At 51.4% G+C, this 15,581-nt stretch overlaps 1 protein-coding gene and 1 long non-coding RNA gene across 6 annotated transcripts in view; both read left to right on the top strand.

Annotated features, from left to right (window-relative positions):
* PRDM15 (PR/SET domain 15) overlaps window positions 1-7,285 on the top strand; it is a 62,470-nt gene extending 55,185 nt beyond the window's left edge. For all 4 annotated transcript variants that reach the window (XM_025863475.2, XM_025863474.2, XM_073887056.1 and 1 more), the window contains 3 exons: window positions 2,278-2,358; window positions 3,620-3,829; window positions 4,808-7,285. In XM_025863475.2, coding sequence (XP_025719260.2) covers window positions 2,278-2,358; window positions 3,620-3,829; window positions 4,808-5,290 — 774 coding nt within the window. In that variant the 3' untranslated portion in view covers window positions 5,291-7,285. The remainder of the gene's footprint in view (window positions 1-2,277; window positions 2,359-3,619; window positions 3,830-4,807) is intronic.
* Window positions 7,286-12,379: 5,094 nt separating this feature from the next.
* LOC141371528 (uncharacterized) lies at window positions 12,380-14,901 on the top strand. 2 transcript variants are annotated; one of them, XR_012376544.1, is made up of 3 exons: window positions 12,380-12,707; window positions 13,877-14,162; window positions 14,614-14,901. It is a non-coding gene; the product is annotated as an uncharacterized lncRNA (long non-coding RNA). The 2 variants fall into 2 exon arrangements; XR_012376543.1 differs by having other exon boundaries at window positions 13,877-14,901.
* The last annotated feature ends 680 nt before the right edge of the window (window positions 14,902-15,581 follow it).

Raw genomic sequence — 15,581 nt, 5'->3', positions numbered from 1 at the left:
GCCTGGGGCGGGCACACACGTCCCCTCCCTGCCCCGCGCCCCGCCGCTCAGAGACCCTACCGCACTGGCTCATGGACGCCCCTCTGCAGAGCCAGGATTGCTAGAGGCAGGGCCCGGGCCGTACCTTCCCCTGCCCCTTGGAGGCGCCGAGCAGATGACTGAATGAGTGAATGAATGAATGAATGAGTGGAGACCCTCAAACATATTTTTTTGGAATTTTGGAATTACAGCAAAACAGAAGCACAACCCTGGTCCCCTCCCTCCGTCCTTCCCATTGGGGTGGCTGACCCGGGGCACAGAACGGGGGCCTCCCAGTGCCGTGGGGGCCGAGGCTGGTCTGAGCCCCAGGGGGAGCAGTTGCCCAGAGGCAGGCCGACCCTACCCGCCTGGGCGTGTGTTCCAGAGGAAGGTCCGGGGCATTAAATAATTCATCAATAATTCAGGTACTTTAAAGAGAGACAAAGTGAAAAACACAAGTAGAAAAACACGTGGGTCCATAGCTGTCAGATCGCTTTGGGGGCAGACATCATGGACGAAAGCATCCATCGGTCTGCCTGGCAGAGCAGTACCCCAGTTGGGACGCTGTAGGCCCGGTGGGTGAGCAGAGGAAGCCTGGACGCAGGTGTTCGGCCTTCCTATCGGCAGCTGATCTAAGCTGCCGGGAGGAAGGGTGACAGCTGTTTGAGGGGGAGACTCGAGGAACAGAGCTTGCACAAACGTGCAGAGGAAACACAAGGTTAAAACCCAAAAAAAGCCTTCAACCTCTCTGAGGCCCGGAAACGCGAGTGCCAACCGAGGATGCCATCCTTCGTCTGTTGGATCGGCCGGAGACTGTTAGATCGGACTGACAGTGCTGGCTGGCTGGGGGCTGTGCCCTGGTCACTGACGTCCTCCTGGAGGCAGCACGGCCGCGTTGGACCCCTCCCTGCAGCAGGAGCAGTGTGGCTACGGTGTAGCAGTGTGCTTGGGGTTCGAGATACACGTGTGAGTGGCCGTGGTAGCGTGTCCTACACGCTGTACATGCGTATGCGATCCTCCGTGCTATGGAGTAAGTGGTCGCGCAGGGGAACAGAAGACAGCGTCGTGCGGTGTCCGGTGTTGAAATTACCAGCACCGAGCCTCCAGCCAAGCCTCCCACTCTGTCGGCCAGCTGCGACAACCGGGTCTCAGGGTCCAGGGCAGGCACTGCAGGCCCCCACGTGGTGAGTCTGCAGTTTGTGCGAGTTCTCTGTTGCTGTTTGAGTTTCGGTAGTTACCGGTATTCACAATGAGCGTGTAAGCCGGTCCCTGCAGCCCGGACGCGTGATACACATGGCTGGGTGCAGACAGGGGCCTCAGCCAGCACGGAGGTGCTCAGTGAGCGCGTCTGTCCGGCGAGTCCTTTCAGCAGGGTCGGAGAGCATTCCCTAACGGGTTGATCACTGCAAGGTTAGCTTCCTGTGCCCGCTTCTCAAGTGGGGGCGGCATTCACCACGAGCCCCCTGAGCACGCCCACACCGGGCAGAACAAGCCTGCTGGGAGGGGAGGGCTCGCGGACGAAGGGCAGAGGACACGCGGCCGTGGCTCTTCTCCACTCTTGTTTCTCCAGGCTCCGGCCTCTTTTGCTGGGGCCGTTCCTTCGGATCCTTTCACCCTCGTGTCATTCTGTGTTGTTCAGACACACACATGTGAAGCCGCCACTGGTGGTGAGCCCTGGGGCGCCAGGCGTACAGGGTGCGTCTTGCCCTCCCGGACTTGACAGTCTCGGGTGGGAGACGGGGGAGAATAGGAGGCAGATGAGAGCTGAGAGTAGTCACAAGGAACACATCACATGTCACGGAGGTGACCCCGGGCCGCTGAGGAGGTGGCGGTGGGGGACGGGGAGGGAGCCCCGGGCGGGCTGCGCTGCGGGTGCTCACGAGGCCTGGCTGTGTGAGTGTGCGTGTGGCAGGGGTAGAGGTGCTGGTGCTGGTTGTATTTGTGGTGGTGACGGTAGTGGCATTGATGATCATGGCCGTGCGGCTCGGGTCGTCGGTGATGCTTGTCACGGTGACGATGCAGGTGGTGCTGGTGGTTATGGTTGTCGTGGTGATGATGGAGGTGGAAATGAGGTGCTGGTGACAGTGGGTGAGATCACATCAGTGGCACCCGGCCACTTTCACTCCGCGTCCTTTGTGAGCATCACAGCGTAGGTCCTGAGCTGAACCGGGCCGGGAACCCTCTCAGGGCACCATGAGAAATAACAAGAGTCGGTTGCCGGCGCGGCATCCTGGGCTCATCACCTGTACTCACCCATAGGTCCTGGCCGTGAGGATTGATGACCTGGACCACCTCCCAGAGACCACCACCATCGACGCCTCCTCCATTGGCATCGTCCAGGTATGCACCGAGCAGGCCCATGGCCTGGGGCAGGGAGGCTCGAACAGGTGTTGTACGGAGCTGGAAGCAGAACTCCCTCTTGTTCAGGGACCTCAGGCTTTCCTATTAAGGCCTTCAACTGACTGGATGAGACCCACCCACGATATGGAGGGTGATCTGCTTTGCTCAGAGTCCACTGATACAGTGTTAATCTCATCTAAAAAAATACCTTCACAGCATCTTTGCTGGACAGCCAAGCATGTGGGCACCCTAGCCCAGCCATGTTAACACGTAAAATTAAGTATCACAGGTGGTTTCCATAAAAGCTCAGCGTAACTAGATTGTTTTAACTAAAATAACTTTATTAGATGAACTTAGTTTTTAAAGAACTTTTAAACCAATGCCTTCATAAAAATGGTGGTTTATTGTAAAGGGACTATGTCATGCTCTCGATTACCGTAAAATCACAGTCACACCTCTGTATTTGGAACGGTGCTTTGAGCACTGTGCTCAGGTGCTGGGTTGTAGTGAGTGAGCACGAAAAGGCCTGTCCCCTCCTTTCTCTAGTGCCCCAGACGCCCACGGCCCACCTCCTGCCCCTACGAGGGCAGTCCCATGATGGCCTCGCCCTGGCAGGCTTCCTCGGGGTCTGTCTGCTCCTGGGTGGGATCTCACCCTGTGGGATCGCACAAGAGGCCCAGAGGCGTGGTTGGTGACCAGGATGGCCTCTGACACCCAGCCCAGGCGTGGCATCGGCCTGGTTCTGGAAATGTGGTCACACTGCAGCGTGACCAGTATACCCTGGACAGTCAGAGAAGTGTGCAGGGCACCTGTCTGGGGTTGCGATTTGGCCGGGCACGGTAGTCGTCCCCAAAGGAGATGATGTAATGTTCTTGTAGTCAAACCCGTTCTGATCCAAGGCCTTTTCTCTCGTAAAGTTGCTTCAGCCTGGGGACAAAAGCACAGGCATGAATGGATTTTCAGCCTCAGGCTGAGCTCACGAGAGCTGAAATGGGCATCAAAACTGTATCTTTAGAGATGCTCACATTCCAGCACAAAATGTGGTTTTTAAAAATACGACTTATAGGTAATTTCCTTCACTTTTTGAAAGAAAGTGAATCCAACAGGAACATGCCCCATCTCTGGAAGCACATGTGAGCAGACGTGCCGTGGTCACTCTGATTCCTTGGGGCCGTGTCCAGGGACCGTGCTGGGACCTCTGTGGCCACAGTGGGGACACAGCCCAGTGACCCGGACGTTGCCAAAACTTGTGTTCCTGCAGCCTGAACTGAGTCTGAAGCAGGAAGATCTGGCCGAGGGGAAGCACATGAAAGCTGCCAGGAGGGCTCATAAGAGGAAGCAGAAGCCGGAGGTGGAGGCAGCGGAAGCCCCGGGGCCGGAGGAGGCCACCTTCAGCGAGTACTCGGAGAAGGAGCCCGTGCTGTCAGGCGTGGGGGACGAAACCGACTCCGCAGTGCAGAGCATCCAGCAGGTGGTTCCCTTCTTGCGGGGCCGGGGCATCCGTGGGAGCAGCTGTGGGGGTGGGGGGACCCCACCTGTACCCCTGTGGACATGCTGAGGCTGGCCGGGGCCCCGCGGTGGCAGGCACTACACGGGGCACTTCTCCCATAAGCCAGAGTCAGCGACGCACTTCCCAGCTCAGACCTAGAGGTCACACTTGTCACTGTGAATCGCGGCTTGACCGTGGCGCCTGTGCAGGACAGCCGCCCCCGCCCGCATGGGAACCGGGTGGTTTCTGGGGTTACAAGTGGCCCACGTGTGTCCTCTTAGTGTGGGAGTGGGGCCCGCTGCATCCGCCCCTGGTGAGGTCACACACGAGGTCCCGGGAGTCGGCAGAAGCAGAGATGCACGTGGGCAGCCCGTCTGCTGCTTTTAACGGAAGCCTCCGATTCGCTCTCTTTGGTTTTGAGGCTCACGATTCTCTCACCGACGTGTGTCTCATACTTGGTTTTGGGCGCTAATCGTAACCGTAGACATTCTTGCATTTATTTGGCCATTGTTTCCTCTCCGTGGAGAAGGTGCTGCTTCTCCTGGATTTTCTCACTCCTGGTGCCGCGGATGTGGGGGTTGCTCTTTGTAGTTTGATCATTGGGGTTTTCGTTCGCCAGCGACAAGGTGCGGGAGAGGAGCGACCGGAAAACGCAGAGCGCACCTTCTTCTGTCTTTCTTATTGTTAACTTTCCTCTGTTTTTTTTCCTGGCCCGTGAGATATTTTGTTTTTCGGTTCAGCGAGTGGCTCTGTGGTCCCGTTTGTATCTTACTGCTCTTCTTCACTAGAATTATTTTTCTGGGACAAAAGTAACTTGGTTTAATCCTTCACCGAAAGACGTTTTCCTCTCTTCCTTCGGGCAAGGCAGGGGGCCAGGCGTGGGGTTCCTGCAGCGGAAGGCTCTGCGGTTGGCTGTTCTGCAGACTATTAATGGTCCTGCATTGTGTGTGACCCTTGCAGGTGGTAGTGACCCTGGGTGACCCAAATGTGACCACTCCATCGAGCTCAGTGGGCCTGACCAACATCACCGTGACCCCTATCACCACCGCCGCTGGGACTCAGTTTACCAATCTCCAGCCGGTGGCTGTTGGGCACCTAACCACCCCGGAGCGCCAGCTGCAGCTGGACAACTCCATCCTGACCGTGACCTTTGACACCGTCAGCGGCTCCGCCATGTTGCACAACCGCCAGAACGACATCCAGATCCACCCCCAGCCCGAAGCCTCAAACCCGCAGTCCGTGGCCCACTTCATCAATCTGACCACGCTGGTCAACTCTATCACGCCCCTGGGGAACCAGCTCGGCGACCAGCACCCGCTCACATGGCGTGCGGTGCCGCAGACAGATGTCCTGCCACCCCCCCCGCCGCAGGCGCCCCCCCCGCCGCAGGTGCCCCCGCCGCAGGTGCAGGCCGAGCCCCAGCAGCAGATGTACAGCTACTGAGTCGCGCGACACAGAACTCAGATGGAGACCGACGCACGGGTGTTCTTTTTTATTTTTGAGATTCGTTTGCTGGATACCAAACCGAGAAAAAAAAAATCATTATGGCAATGTGAGGTTGACTTAGCTTTGCAGAACTCTGTCCAGATCCCCTGCCTGGCATCACAGTCTGTCGGTGTGCCTCGAGTGACCCCCGGCAGGTGGCCGCATGTGCCAGCCACGCAGCCCGTGCCCAGCAGAACTCACTCTGGGGGACACGGGCTCTGGGGAAGTGGGGCAAGCGGACACGGGCGGGTGATATGTCATGTCAGGAGGAACACAGTGGCTCGCCTGCCTCCTTCAGGGTGCAGTTACCGCAAGGGGGGTGCAGTGAGGACCCCCACGGGGCAGTGCGCCGCGAGGAAACTCTGATTTCTCGCTTCTGGGTGTTTTTGGTGAATGAGCAGTTAGACGTTAAAGTGACGTTTATTTTCTTTGAAATTTGGGTTGAGTCAAATTTGTTATACAACTTTGGGCCGAAGATGTGTGAGTGTGGCTGCGGACGACCCTCTGGGCGCATTCGTTCCGGGCGAGGGGTCCCTGAGGTCGCTGACTCGGGCCTCAGAGGCGTCTTTGTAACATAACATGGATCGATTTTTTGTATCTTTTTTTTTTTTTTACTTTATTTCAAGCCTGTGTTATGTATTCAAGACTGTGGTGGCCATGTTGTCTTTGATTTTTAACATGCTGAAGTCGTTTGCACTGTAGGAATGTTGGTCCGCGTGCAGCTCTGCGCGGCTTCTCGAGCGCAAGGGACACAGCACCGTGTGTGACAAGTCCCTTCCGGCGGCTCCTGCAGAGCTGCTCGGGATCCTCTGCCAGCCAAATATATTTATTACGGCTGAGGCTCAGCCAAACCCACCGAAGAACAGGGAAGAAATTCATGTTTTCTTTCTGTCTCAACTGAATTCCAAAGGTTGACGTGTTTTAAGACCAGTGTTCTAGAAAAATGTTGAACGAGCTTGGCTCTTCACAGCAGGAAAATAGAGGTTTTTCTGAAGTACAGACGTACTGCTGTTTCCTGCCAGGCAGCAATGAAAGCAGAAAAGGTTAGTTCACGAGGAGAAGCGTGAACAGCCTTTGTGGACAAACGTGCCGAGTAACAGCCACGTCTCCGTCCCTGGGACACGCGCTTTCACGCACGTGGGCACCTGTCAGAGGCGCTGGGCCAGGCTCACGCCCTCCTGCTGCTCAGCCAGGGACACGGGCTCAGTGTTTACCCTCCTGATACCTTGTAACACTGTCCACAATGACATCATAACATTTGCCTTATTCTGGCCTTGCTCACTCTTTGTCGGGCATCCTATATTCCTTGGGAGAGCCACGTGGAAGAAACAACAACAAGGAGTCAAGAAGTGGATACATAGGCCGGAGGAATCTTGTGTTGCCGGTGAGGCTAAGGATGATTTGTTCTGCAAAATGCAAGTTTCCCAGCACTTCACTTTATTCCAAGTAGCAAGATTCTGAGGCTAGGGCTAGAATTTGTTTCGTGCAATGCATGCCTTCAGAACTACGGAGATGCTCAAACATGCGGTACGTAAGAGGGTCTCCAGACACAGCTCAGTCACACTTCTGTCTCCTACCTGGCGGTTGAATTCATAGTGGGAGATTATTTGACTTTTTAATTTATGATAATTATTTTTATGTTATTTATGTATATAATTAACTGCTTTATACACAATAGTTTCATCAAATGAACTTGGGCTAGGAGTGATATATTTTCTAAAATATTGTCTTCATTCTCCAAATATAAATGGTCTGGGTACCCACGGGATCATCAAGAGCACCAAGGTTCCTAACATATTTTTTTAAAAAAATCACTGACAGTTTTTTTTTTTTTTTTGCTCTTAAAGCATAGAAAGGGTGAATGACCAAGTAAAAATACAAACACGATTAACCCTCTGTTAGCCTTTATCTCTTACTCCTCGTCCCCATGTAATAAAGGCCTTTTAAATCACAGTTTTATTTTTTTAAAGACATTGTTTTCGTGCCTGGAGTAAGGATGCATCAGATGTTTTTAAAGCACCTCGTGTAGGCTGTGTGGCCCTGGTACCCTCCCACTGTTCCTTCACACACGCCAGTGGAACGATCCCTCGTGTAACCATCAGTTAGAACTCTGAATAAAAATTGGATTCACTCCTGAGTTTTCTGTAGACACACTTGGTCTTAATAGGGTCACTATGGGAGGCAAAATAGGTCCCTGTCATCTTAAAACCATTGCTATGAATTTGCATACAAGGGACAGGGGAGCAAAAAAAAAAAAAAAGTGCCACTCGGCCAAGAGAGTCCCCAACTGTAGATTGCTCTGCGCATACATCCCTGTTTACTGATGGGAAGTGTTTAAATTTTCGACCGATCCCAGATGGACAGCTATGTTCATAGGAACGGCCACCAAGCTCTGTGAGTCCATGTTGGTTATTCTAAGAAATCTCGGGAACTTACTCATGACCTGTGGATTTGTAAAGTTGTATAGTTCCGTGTCACTTTCACGGTGTGAATCTCGCGGAGCTGGATCCCAGGCCACAGTGGCAAGGATGGGACTGGGTCTCCGGAGCGGCGCTCGCGGGGGACACGTGACCTGTGCCGGGCGCCACCTCACCGTGCCCGACAGGAGCCCGCCTTGGAGAATTCCGGGTGAGGGGGGCAGAGTCACGGACCTTACGCATTCTTTCCGGCCACAGCGTCCAAAGGCGTAGAGCTCGGGGCTTCTCAGCCCAAGACCTCATCGTCGGTGACGTCCCGTGGGATTTTGAAAGGCATTGAGACTGTTTTGACAAGTTGAGTGTGTTTCGTGTCCCATCAGTTTGTATAATGACAAATAAAAGGTGCAGTGACCTGTGTTTTTCACTTGCTGGCCGTCTGCCCAAACTGCCCGTCCCGTGTCGTCAACACACTAGGCGTCATTTGAGGACGGTTGTGGCTCCCCCTGCCAGTTGTGTCGTGATTGCTGCCCAGCCTGGAACCCCTACAGTCTTCGGGGCATTTGAAATGTTCCCAGACATACTGAGGTCTCAGAAGTTTCCACAGGGGGTTAAAAAAAGGCAATGAAGAGGGTGCATGTGGGCATTTTTTGCAAAGCTTAGATCAGGGGAGAATGGACAGGGAAAGTTGGAGCAGCCAGAGAGGGGAGAACCAAAAAGCAGGGCGTTTCTTCAGCCAGCGGCCCTGGAATGATCCCTTACATTATCAGACAAACATTTAATTATATGTTCCGATTTGTTAGGAGCGGTCATTGTAAAGTTATGAAACGCCCGAGGTGCCATCCGCTGTTTAGGGATTTGAGCTACGAGAGCCTGTCTTAGATCCATTAATCGTATTTTCAGGAGCTTCGTGGGGGAGCAGCTCTCATCTGCCCTCCGGCCCAGGAGGAGCCCCTTGCTGTGTGTGCCAGACCCTGTGGCTGTCTGTGCAGCCTTTCAGAACACTTCAAAGGAAGGAGGGGGATTGCTACTCAGACACCTGGGACTTCTCTGAAGTATGGATACCGAGAAGCGATTTGCTCCGCTAACTGCCGCATGGTGGGACCAAAACTAACAACAGCAATCTGTGAAGTCTTTCCACGCACACGGAAAACAAACCTCCCGTACGACGGGGAGACCTGAGTGCACCAACATTCAGGGGCCCTGGTTCTGGAACGATGTGGGGAACGAGCTTGTGTGATGGTGTGGCAGGTGCAGCAGGCAGAATAATCCAGCAGTGGCCTTAGGTGGCCCAGACAAAGAGCCGGCACCATGGTCCCTGGGCACAGACCACACCCGCAAGCCTGGCGCTGCACATCCTGCTGTTTTGAGCCGAGCAGCCTCCTCTTTCCCCACCAACAGGTTTGCCTGCCCACATCCGCTCCATACAGATGGATCACCTCAGGGCGAAGGGCCCCTTCGGTGGGAGATAGACCCACGCCGTGTCCTCACAGAGAGCCCAGCCCCGCACACTTCCTTGGGACGATGGAGGCTGTGCCTGCTGAGTACTGTCTGTCGCGCACGGGGTGCTCATCTCCTGCATGCCGCCGCATCACCACCTGCGGGACGGGCTGGAACTCGGCCAGAGCGCTGCCCCTTCGTTCCCCTCCTGAGTGCACGCCACGAAACGGAGCAGCCATGTGATGAGGGAAGGGGTGGGGACTGTCTCTAGATTAGCATGGCCGCACTAGGAGCTTATCCCACCTGTGCTGTGGGGGGTGCAGAGGGGCGATGCTGGCTGCATCCTTCGCTGAAGCAAGGTGCACCAGCTCCTCTCCACCCGGACGTCTCAGCATCAAGCTTGGTGCGTCTAACCCATGGGATTTATGACCCCAAAGCTGGCCTTCTCCGTTGCGCCCATGTAAGCCAACAGCCCCGTCATCCATCTCATCACCCAGAGCCAACCCGGACGTGTCCCTGTGTCCCACATTCACGTCTGAGTACTTAGGGACCCGTCAGGTTTCACCACATCCTTGACTGTCCCCAACTTTCAGCCGACAGCCCCTCCACCCCACTCCCGTCCCCAGGAGTCTGTTCTCCAAGCCACCTCGATGGCCCTCTAAGGGTGCCCTTCTATTGTGTCATCCATGCACAAGTCCAGTGTCCTCCAGTGGATTCTGAGTGCTCTCTGGACACAACCAGGTCTTTTCTGTGGCTCGAGGCTCCCTCCAGCCACTCCCCTCCTGGGGTCTCTGCACCTGGTTAATGCCTGCTTGTCCTTCAGATCCTGGCTCAAATGTCCCTTCCTCAGAGAAGCCTTCCTGAATCCTCCAGAAGCTAGCCTTTCCCACTCTGTGAGCAAACTGTATGTTTTCGGCACAGCACTCACCAGTTGGGGATGACGTTGACTGTTCACCAAGGAGCGTATTTGTCCCAATCCATGCTTCCCTGCTATTCAGTCAGCTCCAGAAGGAAGGGATTCTGCTGTTTTCTTCATCTTGATGTCGTTTTCCCGAGTCCACCCAGCACAGTGAAGGCAGATGCAAGCCAAGGTTACTAACACTTGGAGTGAATGGCTGTCCCTTGCCAGTGTAGTCTCACATTTGGTTTGTGTGGTTTCGTAGGACTTACTGTGGACTGAGTACTGTGCCTCATTCTTCCTACGCTCTGTATCCGTCACATACGATGTTCTCTTCATATAGTCTGTCTCATGGAGTACTCAGAAAACCCTGTTTGGTCAGAATGGGCTATTTCATGATGCAGTAACAAACAACCCTAAAATCTCAGCAGCTTGAAACAGCAAATATCCTTATTGCTAAAGCTATCTGACCCCTGAGTAACTTCCTTAGTCACTCAGCAAACAGCCCCCCACCACCCTGGCCTATGTGCCACTGGTTGTCCTGCCAAAGGGGGAAAAAAAAAAACTCTGGAGTCTTGAACATGCAATTCTCTGATCAGAGCACTCCTGCTTCTGGCCAAGGGGGACTAGGGACTGGGTTTACCCTCCTTTATTGAAACTAAAAAGCCAAGCAAAACACATGACACCTGGGAACTTGAGCCCTTGGCATCAGGAGTGAAGGACAGGGCTCCCCTGAGAGATCAAAAACCAGCAAGGCAAGGCCTGTGACTGCCCAGCTTTTAGCTGGAAGAATTTGCAGGCTGCAGCGAAAGGGAGCCCAGGCAGAGGACAGCCAGTCTCTGAACCAATGGGATGGACCTGGAGGTCCAAGAAGGCCAAAGCAGCTAGAGTTTCCTAGGCGGAGGGCCTGTACAGAGAGAAAAATACTCCAGAGATCAGCAGAGCATCCCCCTCACATCTTCAGCTGAGCGCTGTCAGGGCACGCATGTGAAGAAGGTAACTATTCCCACTGTGCCGAGTGAGAAGCCTCTAACTTGGGGCACTTGGGGCAGAGTTCTCAGAAACATTTTGTGTGAACGTCATAGGAAATCGCACTAAGCTCTGCCCTGGTCCCACCTAACAAAGCTTAAAAGCAAAACGCAGCTTAAAAACAAAATCAAACTGTTTCCAAGATCCTTAACTGACTCCCAGAACACAGCTGAAGTACTTTTTTTAAGCTTTTATTTATTTGAGAGAAAGAGAGGGAGAGGGAGCATGAGCAGGGGGAGGGGCAAGCAGATTCCCCACTGAGTGTGGAGCCCAACATGGGGCTTGATCCCGGGACCCCAAGACCATGACCTAAGCCAGAGTCAGATGCTTCATGGACTGAGCCACCTAGGCTCTCCTGAAGCATATTTTTATAGGAACATAAAAATATTCATCCCCCAGCCATGTAATATTCATGAGGGCAGCCGATCAAAAATTACCAGACCATGAAGAATCAGGAAAATAGGACCCATGATGAGGAGCAAAATTAACTAGTAAAACCCAGCTCAGAAATGATAGAATTACTAGACAGGGACATTAAAAGAGTAAATTTAACTGTTTTCCATATGTTCAAAAAGCTAGAGGGAGAATTACTCATGTTAGAGGCATGGAGAATGTGTTTTTAAAAACAGATCTGATTGAACTCCTAGAGGCAAAACTTCAGTGGTGACATGAAAAGTATGCCAGATGGTGTTAACGGAAGGTCAGACTCGGCAGAAGAAAGGATCAGTGAACTGACAGCAATAAAATCTATCCAAAATGAAATATGCAGAAAAGCCGCTTGGGGGAAAACTGAGCAAGCATCACTGAGCTGTGGGACAACTTCAAGCAGCCCAGTATATGGGATATTCGAGTCCCTGAAGAGTCCTCGGAGCGGGGATGGGAGAGACTGGAAAAATATCTGAAGAAACCATGACCTTAATTTTCCCAAATTGGAGGAAAACTATAAACCCACAGAATCGAGAAGCTCAATGAATCCCAAGCACAAGATCATGAAGAAAACCACGTAAAGGCATATGATAACAAAATTGCTTGAGGCCAGTGATAAGGAAAAAACCTCAGAGCCTCCGAGGAAAAAGACACATGACTCCAGGGAACAAAGACAATGTTGACCGACGACTCAGCAACATAGTGCCAACCAGAAGTGAGGCGAGCAGCATCCTTGAAGTATTGAAGGAAATACTCAACATAAATTCTATTATTTTAAGATTGATTGATTGATTTTAGAGAGAGAGCTAGACCATGAGCAAGGGGGGGTGGAGGCAGAGGAGGGGGAGAAGCAGACTCCCGTCTGAGCACGGAGCCCAACATGGGCCTCGATCTCACGACCCTGAGATCAGGACCTGAGCCAGAAAAACCAAGAGTTGGCTGCTTAACCGACAGAGCCACCCAGGCGCCCCCAGTCAACATAAATTTTATACCCAGCAAAAATATCTTCCAAAAAAAAAAAAAAGGTAGCTAAAGAAAGACTTTTCCAAATGCAGAGAGGATGGAAGAGTGAGGAAGAGTGAGACGCAGCAGACCAGCACTCCAGCAATCCTAGAGGAAGCCCTTTGGGCAGCGGGAAGACTCCAGTGGACAAAAGAGCTCCGTTACGGTAAGTGATCACATAATGGAAATGCAAAAAAATAAAGATATTTATGTGACACAATCATATAAGTCTAATGCCTAAAGTTTCAGTACATTTTTGAAGACCCTGGGGTACATCTCAGTGTTCAAATATATAAGCTGGTGAAGGATTTGGTTTAAAAAAATTCCTATTCCCTGGACTGCCTCCACCCATCCTGATCACTGCCTTCCAGCTTTCTAGCACCCTCCCCGTCAAAGGCTATTGGAGACTCCTCATGGATGAAATGAAAGATAGTGGAAGTTTCCCATAAAGACCATAGTAAAAAAAAAAATACCCATGTCTCATGTTCTTAGTCTCTTGGGATCCCAAGTAAAAATCTGTCTCTGCAGCAGGTTATCTTTTTGGTAGCCCGCACATGGATTTTTCTACTTTAGAAATAGCTGAAACGTGTGTACTAGATTTTTAGTTTTTACGTACATCTTGTAAGCGTCAATAAAAATATGTAACTGAATTGTATTTCAATATCCAGCAGATCAGTTTGGGACAAGAGTAGGAGCCTGTTGTACTGACCCTTGCTTGGGCAGGGGCTCTGTGAACACAAGCTCACTTAACCCCCTTAACCTTCTGAGATGGCTGTCATCTCGTCATGGGGTGATGTGGGGTTTCTCAGCCACAAGGTTCACCTCCTTGCCAGTGAAATATCATTAGACATTTTTCTTAATGGATCTGTAATGCCGTATTTGTGGAATCAGGTTTCTTCCCCTGTATTTAGAACAGTGTCGGTACTTTTGGCGAAATTGTGGTATGAGAAGCTGCTAGCCCCCTACTTGGGCCAACTAATTCCTTTTAAGAAAAGAACACTGTTGGTGGAGATAACGCACACTAGGCGGACATTCCTTGGCTCCTGACTAAGAGCATCCCACCAGGATTTATCAGAATGCTCCCGAAATAACCAGCATCTGAATGTGATACCTAATAGTACAGAGACTTTTCTTTTTTAAACTAGGGCCCATTTTTTTTTTTTACTTTTTAATTTAAAAGGCTACAACAACAAAAATATTAAATGACTTCCCCGGCTCCTGTTGGTCATGGCTCCCATAAGCGAGCTTTCCCACTCTGGGTATAATTAACCCCCAACCCCACCCCTGCCTCCAAGTGGAGTCAAAGCCTAAATATTTCAACTGATTCCTCACCAGCCACAGGCAGACTTCTGACTCTCCAGGGCTCGCCGGCACCTCCCATGCACAATGCAAATGTGAGAACTTCTGTTTGGTGGACAGCTCATCCCTGGCTCCAGTGGCTCAGGGCTGAGCCGAGCGTCTTTCTCCTCAACTTGGGACCAGCTCAACGTTTATAGCCCTTAACTGCGATTTGGCACCACGATTTCCAACCAAGAACAGAAATCTGGCTAAACTACCCCGGACATGATTTATTTTTATCAATGAAGCAAGTGGAAGAGATTTCACAATGTCACACAACCATGTGAGTGTTCCTGTCCCCAAACACCTTCATGTTGGATAATGGAGGGTACGTCTTCTTCCGTCCTCACTAAAGGTCAAGAAAAGCGAGGAGAGTTAATGTCTCACAACCTCTTAGTCTGTAAACCCACCAACGAACTCCCTAACCAGTCTGTTCTTCTGCGTTTTCTCCAGACATGCTCTCCTCTCTGACTCAACTCTGAGCCTTCAGGGGTTCCCAATATTGACTATAAACTCTAAATTTTACTTATCGTAGTTAAGGGTCTTCCTGACGAGGGCTGTGTGCGTATTGTTGAAATCTGGCGACTTAAAAACTCTGAATCATTTCACTTAAGTTAAACGTGACAAGTGCATAGAGAGCTTCTAGAATATATTGACTAGCGTCCTGTCGCCGGCAGTAAAGATCACAGAACATCTCTGAGAGGATAATGTTTTTAAAATCCTCACTTTCCCAGGGGTGATAAAACCACGATGAGTCTGCACCACCTGCCTGTGGTAAGACGAAGGGAAACTAAGCATGTCTGAACCACCGTGGAGGCAGGAGTCTGCGTGTGGGCGCCGGCAGGAAGCACGACGGCCCCGAGACATCTGAACAAAGAACGTTGCTCAGATGTAGAGTCCTTACCCACACACCTTCATACCTGATGTGACTGCGAGGCTGGGGGGAAACTACCTGTTACTCACCGCAGGTTCTATCTTTAATCCTGTGCACCAATAATAAACTCATTTTTACGCAGGCTAAACGCCATCTCTTGTTCTTGCAAACAAACAGTTCATCATTGTGCGTTTCTGTGGCTTGCTTTTCTTTCTAGGCATGTTACTCCCTCCATACGTCTTTGAACTTGATTTCTTGACTGATCGGTTTCCCAGGGGAATTTAAATTTTTGACCAATCCGGCATCCAAAGCATTGTGTTTACCTCAAAGCTGAATGCGTTTTACAAACTTCAGATATTAAGTTTGTAAAGAGACTAAGTTCATTACTGTCCCATGACGCTGGGGGGGACGCGAAGCTTCCCGGGCTCTCTAGTTTGTGTGGTGCTGTGTCTTCCCTTCACCTTGCCGTGCACGTGTAAACACTGCTTACAGTACCAATCTCTCTTTCACTTTTAGAATGCCTTGCAAAGAGTAATGGTACCTCACTCACAGCCAGGAAATCATCACCCAGGTGAAGGAGCTCTTTTTATAATACACAGGACGTGCCTTTAGGGTGGGAAGCACGCCCTCAGGAGAACGTTCGGCTTGTCCCTCTTGTCCAGGAATGTTTTCCAAAATGGCTAAGTTTTTGATCTCGAGAAACAATAGATTCCAGAACACGGTAAAATCAATTGCTTTTTTTTTTTCTTGTTAACAGATGAAATACCCTTGCAAAATATTTTTTTCTGTGGTCTGGATTCAATTAGGACATTGGAAGTATGAAGTTTT

The sequence above is a fragment of the Callorhinus ursinus genome, unplaced genomic scaffold (assembly GCF_003265705.2).
Source record: "Callorhinus ursinus isolate GAN/ISIS: 27379988/994484 unplaced genomic scaffold, GSC_fseal_2.0 scaffold75, whole genome shotgun sequence".
Lineage (NCBI taxonomy): Eukaryota > Metazoa > Chordata > Mammalia > Carnivora > Otariidae > Callorhinus > Callorhinus ursinus.
Note: the sequence above shows the minus strand (reverse complement) of the source record. Positions and strands in the feature narration are given on the sequence as shown.